We start from the raw sequence: 8,027 nt of genomic DNA, 5'->3' as shown, positions 1-8,027 counted from the left end.
TACTATTTGTTAATAAAGAAAATAATTTTGTTTGAGTGACACGGTCTACTTTTATTTAAAAAAAATAATGAAAACTTAAAACAAAGGGCATTACATGACGTGTTGCCCTTTGTCTGAAGAAGGGTCTCAACCCGAAACATCACCCATTCCCTCTCTCCGGAGATGCTGCCTGTCCCGCTGAGTTACTCCAACTTTTTGTGTCTATCTTCGGGCATTGCATGACAGCGGGTTTACATGCACTGGCTGTGTTTCGTGTGTCCCCGATCAGGTGACAAGCGCCTCGCCTCCCCGGGCCATATCCGCATCACGTGATCCCAGCGGCCTGGGTGCGCCTGCGCGCCGACGAGTCGGAGGGATTTTTGAAGATGGCGGCCGACTTGAGCGTGGTGGGGCTTGTGGAAGAGTTCGTGGTCGGGCAGCACGACGCGCCGGCCAAGGATCTGGCGACAGGTAGGAGTGGGGCTTGAAACGCGGCAATGACCGTGCGTTGTTGGCTCAACAAGCGGTGGTGTGAGGGAACAGAGCCGCCGGGAGGAGGTGGGTGGGATGGATGGATGGATGGATGGGTTGATTGATTAAGTGTCTCCACTAGGCCCCGTCGCCCTGGTAACGGCAACGGAGCCCGGACGGACCACAGTGGGCCGCCGGCCATCCCTGCATCATCGCCGCCCGGTGATGGACTGATGGACACATAGCGCGTCTCCTCGACTGCCAGAGTGAAGCCGCACGCAAACAGCAGGGGCAGGCTGGACCTCTTATTCATAGGAGCGTAGGAGCGTGAGGGGTGATCTTACAGAAGTGTATAAAATCATGAGAAGAAGAAATCGGGATTAATACACAGAGTCTCTTTCCCAGCGTAGGGGAATCGAGAACCAGAGAACACAGATTTAAGGTGAAGGCAGAAAGATTTAATAGGAATCTGAATGGTAACTTTTTCACGCAATGGGTGGTCGGTGTATGGAATGAGCTGCCAGAGGAGTTCGTTGCGGCAGGGACTATTGCAACGTTTAAGACAAATTGACAGGTACATAGATGGGACAGGTTTAGAGGGATATGGGCCAAATGCAGGCCACTTGGACTAGTGTAGATGGGACATGTTTGTTGGTGTGGGCATATTGGGCTGAAGGGCTTGTTTCATGTGGTTTGACTCTTAACAGCACCTTATTCCCCTTTGGAAGAGCCATGTAGCATGGTCTTTTGGTCCAACTTGCCCATTCTGTCCCATGTACACTAGTCTCACTTGGCTGCATTTGCCCCATATCCCTCCAAACCCTCTTTATTCTCATGATAAAAAAGATGTACCTTTAGCAAGGGGATCGGGAGGAATTTCTTCAGCCAGAGAGTGGTGAATCTGTGGAGTCCATTGCCAGGATGGTGGTGAAAGCCAAGTCATTGTTTACTTTTAAAGCGGAGTTTGACAGGTTCTTGATTAGTTAGGATGTCAAAGGTTACAGTGAGAAGACAGGAGAATGGGTTTGAAAGATAGATCAGCCGTGGTTGAATGGTGGAGTTGACTTGATGTGCCTCAATTACCCAATTCTGCTCTTTGGGGGTATGAAGTTATCCTATTCCTTTCCTATCCATGGACCTGTCCAAATTTAAATATTGTTTTAGTACCTGCCTCAACTATCTTCGCTGGCAGCTTGTTCCATATACCCAATACCCTCTGTGTGGAAAAAGCTGCCCTTTATGTTCCTATTTGATCTTTAAACCTTAAACCTTTGTCCTCTGGTTCTTGATCCCTATACTCTGGGTAAAAGACTCTGCATCTACCTTATCTATCCCCCTCATGATATTGTACAACTATATGAGATCACCCCTTAGCCGCTTGTGCTCTGTCCTTCTGCCCAACCTCTCCTTGTAGCTCAAGCCCTCAAGTCCTGGCAATGTCCTCGTAAATCTCTACTCTCTTTCCTGCTTAATGATATTCTCCCCACGGCAGAGTGATCAAAACTGAACACCATACCCCAAATGCAGAATCACTGACATATTTTACAACTGTAACATAACATTCCAATGTCTAGTAGCTTACAACCCAATGGTATGAACATAGAATTCTCCAATTTTAACTAACATTCCCCTTGTATTTCCTACTCCATCTATATTCAACCCTCTGGCTTTACTCTTTTCTTACACTCTTTTGTCTCCTTTTCATATCTAGCTTTTGTCCATCCAACTGTCAGCCAAACCCTACTCACCTGTATCCACCTATCGCTGGCCATTGTCAGGCATTATTCTGCCCACCACCTCTTGTCCAGTGTTCACCCTCACCCACTACAATCATGCTGAAGTAGAGTCATGATCTGAAGCAACGTCTATCCAAGTCCTCCAAAGATGCCCTGTGACCTACAAAGTTACTCCAGCACTCTGTTATTTTTGTTTATAAACGACCATCGGCGGTTCCTTCAGTTTGCATAAACTGGGACTCTGGCCTGAAACTCTCTTGTTTGTTCTTGTATCCGTTCGTACTGTTAGTCAACAGTTGGGCAGGATCATGTTGCTGCTAAGGCCTGCATTTCTTTCCCATTTCTAATTGCCCCTCGGGCTAATTTAGAATCAACTGCATCCTTGTGTCTGTAGTCAGATATCTGCAAGCTTCTTTCCCTGAAAGACAGTTGTGAGCAGGAGGAAACTTTTACTATAATTGGGCATATACATGGTCGTGATTTTATCATGAATGTATTTAATTGCTGTGGTGGAATTTGAACTTATATTTAGTGAAGAATTATCGTGATGTATGTTCATCATGTTGAATTTTGCTGGATATCCAGTTCCCATGTAATAACTTTAGTGGGGAGGGTACTTTTTAATTAAAGTATCTCGTGGTTCGGTAAATCAAGGTGAGGAATTGTGGGTAAGCGTAATATGAAAGTTGTTAATCTAAGAACAAAAAAGTTCTCTTTTTTCTGATCTGAAATAATGTTAAAAAGCTTTGCTTTGCCTTTTTTGCACAAAATAGTATAGTATTTGTTAAATGATGAGAGATTGAACACAAAAAATAGTAGGCCGCTCAACCCCCTCAAGCTAGTCTGTCCTTTAGCCTGATTACGATCTATGCCAGCCTTCTGTACCTGCTCTCCATATCTCTCAGCTTTTTTGGTTGTTCTCCACCATAACCGTATGAAATTATCTTGGCTCATCTGTCCTCAATCGCAGAGAACATCAGAGATTCACTATCATCTGTAAGTAGAATGTGCATCTTAGTTTTGGGTGACCGGACCTTTATCTTGCAGCTTGCCTATTTCCTTCGCTCTATAGATGCTGCTGCACCCGCTGAGTTTCTCCAGCACATTCGATTTTCCAGCATCTGCAGTTCCTTCTTAAACACTGGAGTAACTCAGCAGGTCAGGCAGCATCTCTGGATAAAAATAATGGGTGATGTTTCGGGTCGGAACGGCTGAAGAAGGATTCCGACTCGAAGCATCATCTTTTTTTTCTCCAAAGATGCTGCCTGACCTGCTGAGTTACTCAAAGGTAAATATCATGTCTTTATTACAAGAACGCTTTAATGCAGGAGTGAGGAACTCAGTGCAATTGTGGAGGGGATTGGTTCAGTTGCACCTGGAACATTATGTGCAGTTTTGTTCTCCTTACCTACAAGACTTGGCATGCAGCGTGTAGAGCATACATTCCATAAACAGGTTGCAGGTATGGTATATTTACCATATGAAGAGAGATTGAGTAGACTGACCCTACATTCTATAAAGGCATAAAAAAAGGTTTCCATGGCGGTCAATGGATTTTAGGAGAGAGTAGATTTAATTTATTTTGTTAAAGAATGATGATTCCCTGGCTGAGAAGACTAAAACCAGGGGATTACAGTTCTAAAATAATGGATAAGTTGTTTAGGACTGAGATGGGAAATTTCTTACTCTGTGATAATCCTTGGCATTCTCAAATTTGGAGGCAAGTTGTTGTTCATTCAAAACAAAATCAAAATATTTCCTGGATGTTAATGAAATCAAGGGTTATGAAGATAGTACTGGAGGCCCGCAACAGCCTGAGAACAAGCACTGCTCATAAAAACTAGAACCTGGACTTTGAAAATGGATTGATTGCCATAGGTGTTTTTATTGGCAAGGTGATCCAGACGCAGTGTCAGGGAGACAGTGTCCTCTGTAGATCTATTTTTCCTGTACTGAATTGCAAGGAGTCTTGTTTGGCTGAAAGACTGGCGTAGATATAGACCATTATCAATCTTTCCAAGCACAAAGGTTTACCCTGATGAAGCTTTTGAAGTGATTTTTGCTCTAATTGTTTCAGTATCAACATTAAAATTCGTATCAAAAGATAACATTTGCTGTGGCATAAGAATTGTATTGATATTTTTAATCTACTTTTTACTGGTGGAAAATTCAGTATTGGATGAAAAATCAACAACAGAGGCAGTGAATTGTTTTATTTGTTTGATAATCTTCCTGCAATTCCCCATATTAAAAAAAAAAAAGCTAGCGAGTGAGGTAGATGATTGATTTTAATGTCTCGCATGATCATCAACTAAAATTGATAGTTGAAAACTTGGCACTTCAGGCCACAATATAAACAGTTAGAACCAAGCAAGGATGAGACCTTTTTATGTGCTTCACTGGGCTGTTGCAGAGAAGTAATGCTGTATTGATTTGAAAATTATGGATTTACTTGTGACATTGCTGAGAGTTGATGGTATTGTAACACTACATTACTTGCACTCGTGGTTTGTTCATTACTGCAGATGCATTTCAGCAGGCCAGAGTAGGTTGCATTTATTCTTGCACTGATAAACATTGGACATTTTATTGTGTGGGGTGTCACACCAGTAAAATGTTTTGTAGCACTTAGTCTGAGATCTATACAGCATGGAAACAGACTCTTTAGCCTAACTTTTCCAAGTTGAAGTGTTTTACAAGGTTTGCTTGGTGGAAAAATTAGACCTAGATTAAACTGTGTGTCACAACGTTTACTCTTCATTGCGATTGTCATCGGAGTATGGAGGTGGGGTAATTTCATTCACTTTGAATCCATACTTTTGGAATTTCCAGCAATGAGGACAACTGCTTGGCAATACAATATTTTAAGGTGATTTTCTGCACCTTAACACAATGGTATGGAGTAATTGGTTTACATGGTGAGATTGCTATGCACAAATGTACTTGGAACCTTCTGGGGGTGCAGTTTCAATGAGGGAAAAAGAAAGTCAGTTGAATAGTGATTTAGAAACATTGTCAGTAGGTTGACAAAAATGCTGGAGAAACTCAGCGGGTGAGGCAGCATCTATGGAGAGAAGAAATAGGCGACGTTTCGGGTCGAGACCTTTCTTCAAAAACATTGTCATGTACCTCATGCAGTTTTGAATGAAATTGTGTGTCTGGTTCCAAAACTGAAGAGGCCCCTAAGCCTATTTTGTTTGACTTCAGATTGCTTCTGCATCCAAACCTTCCTAAAGAGAGCAACAGACTTGATAAGTACTGTCCTGTCTCGAAACATCCTGTGTGATTCTGCTAATTTAGAAAAGCAAGTTGTCCTTCTTTCCTTGTAAGCAGAAGCACTGCTCATCTAAAGATCCAATGTTCTATTTCTAAAACAATTCAAAATATGTTGCTTTTGGGGAGTTAATCAGGCATTCTTTTATTTTAATTACTCTTCACTATATGCAATTGGACACGCAGAGAATCAATTGCAGAAGAAAATGTGGGTTGACACGCCTGCTGTTGCATCAATAGCTTGTACTGTGTCAACTCGCTGAACTGAACTAGCCCACAATTATTTGTTCTAGACTTCTCTCCATGACATTAGGCCTTGTACGCATGTCAGAGCAAAAAGCAGAGAACAATACATATAAGCTGCTTTTCTTTGGCAGTCGGCAAAAAAAGTGGATGGAAATGCTGAGTGATGAACTTCACAAAGGGATTTATAAGTAGAGTTTTTTCTTTAACCTGCTGTCATTAAATGAAAGTCGTAACATGTCTTCAATCTGCTGCTATGTAATGATAAACAAATTTCAGTTCACTGCCGTTAAAATAAAGTTTGCAATATTAAATCCCAATGGTAATTCATGGAAGAAAGAGTGTAGTAGAGATTAGCTTAGTTGTGTAGATATATGCAGCATGTTTAAAATGTGCTTTTATGATTACATGATCCACATTTGCAGGTGTGTATTGCATTGGCCATGATTGTAGTTCATTTTTTCCTGATACGTTTATACTTTTTGTCTTGCTCAAATATGCAGCTTTTGCCCCAAACCCACTTCCTCCGTGAATAGGATACTGACAAATTTGCATAAACACAGCATTTTTTTTGCAACTTCAAACCCATTCACACTTGCATCCCATGACATTTTTTTAGATGAACTATTATTGCTATGAAGACAAACGTGGCAGCTAAAAGGTTTTTGGTGCTGGTCAGTGAGATGAAAGGACTTGCACACCATGTGAACTTCCCTGAGCCTCAAGTAGTGTTAACCAATGTTTTGTGCAACTGCATGGGTGCTTGGAGTAGCAACCTGTTACATTAATGCAACAGTGATGTGTTAAAACTGGTCTTCAACCCACAACCATCTGCTGCCTCAAAGGAAAGGTTGCAATTATCCACCAATAAATGAGAAAAGTTAAATAAACAGTGGATCTTGTTTCTCATGATGAAAGATGATGAGCCTGAAGTGAACTGGTAGTGTGGTATGTGAAAACAGACATACAGCCTGTTTCTGGTCTAACAGCCAACCCTGGCTAATCAGGCCTAGAACATACAGCTCAAGGACAGGCCCTTCAGCCCACAATGTTTGCATCTGCACACAACTCATCATTTCCTGCATATCCATGTGCATATCCAAAAGTTGTTTAAATGCCGCTAATGTATCTGCGTTAACCTCCGGCCTCACCAGCGCATTCCAGGCACTCGCTGCCCTCGGTGTAAAAAAAACCATGCCTTGCGCATCTCCTTTACACTGTGTCCCTCTCACTTTAGAACCCTTTCTTGGTGTGAAGAGAGATTCAAATATTCTTAGGCTGTTGCAGTATGCAACTTGTCTGTTCCCCTCCACTAACCCACCCCCATCCCACAAACTACATCCCATCTGAATCTCTGACATTCTCAGCAATTATACATTAATTAGTGTTATATTTAGTTATATTCATAAATTATTGTTACACTGAGCACCCTTGCTACTCATGGCCCACTGGGGTGATATCCCTTCCCTTGTTTGAAGGGTGTCTCCACCAGACTCTGCTTCTTAATGTGCAGTACAGACCGTGATCCTCGTCCACGGAGCTTTGGTGTTGGCTGCACCGGGCGCAGTGCGTACCTCAGCATATCCTCCTGCAGTCTGGAATGAACCAGTTGGCAACTTTCCCTGATGGATCTGGCTCTGCTGGTTCGTCAACAAGTTTCAGGCAGACCAAGGATCAGAGTCTGAAGATGTGTCTCGACCTTTTTTTGTGCTTTTCAGTTTTGTGTCTAAGGTGTAAACCAGCATCTGCAGTTCCTTCCTACGCGAAGAGCATCTTTCACTGGAGTCGATGATCTTTCAACAGCACTCTATTTTGCTCATGATTCCAGTTTTTGCAGTTCCTTGCTTCTCCACCAAATTTAGATAGACTTTTGAGGGGTGACCCCATCCTACACCTTTGTTTTGTGGATTGTGTGTGGTATATGATGTGTGTACAGTGACTAGACATTGAATGGGTAATCTTTCAATCACACTCACTGGAGATGGGAGGGGAGTCCTGACTGACTGATGATGGAAATTAATAATGTAGGGTCCCATTCCACTTGGTCTGTCACAATGGTTAAGAAGGGTCTGAAGAAGGGTTTCGGCCTGAAACGTTGCCTATTTCCTTCGCTCCATAGATGCTGCTGCACCCGCTGAGTTTCTCCAGCATTTTTGTGTACCTGTCACAATGGTTGTTTAACATCTGATAAGGTACCTTGAATAGAGGCAGCCGATTTACCAGCATGTAATGACATGGAACATGATGTAATTGTATAAGCATAAACATGAGCCTTCATCTCTACTTCCTCATGTTGCAAATTATAGTGCATGCTCAGAATGGAAT

General features: G+C 42.3%; 1 protein-coding gene across 2 annotated transcripts in view; it reads left to right on the top strand.

Annotated features, from left to right (window-relative positions):
• The first annotated feature begins 285 nt into the window (after positions 1-285).
• mms19 (MMS19 homolog, cytosolic iron-sulfur assembly component) overlaps positions 286-8,027 on the top strand; it is a 55,236-nt gene continuing 47,494 nt past the window's right edge. The window contains exon 1 of one of the 2 annotated variants that reach the window (XM_055647067.1): positions 286-450. In XM_055647067.1, coding sequence (XP_055503042.1) covers positions 366-450 — 85 coding nt within the window. In that variant the 5' untranslated portion in view covers positions 286-365. The remainder of the gene's footprint in view (positions 451-8,027) is intronic. The other variant, XM_055647066.1, reaches the window with a different exon arrangement.

The sequence above is a fragment of the Leucoraja erinacea genome, chromosome 15, assembly GCF_028641065.1.
Source record: "Leucoraja erinacea ecotype New England chromosome 15, Leri_hhj_1, whole genome shotgun sequence".
Lineage (NCBI taxonomy): Eukaryota > Metazoa > Chordata > Chondrichthyes > Rajiformes > Rajidae > Leucoraja > Leucoraja erinaceus.
The sequence above is the reverse complement of the archived record's forward strand: the minus strand, read 5'-3'. Positions and strand labels throughout refer to the sequence as shown.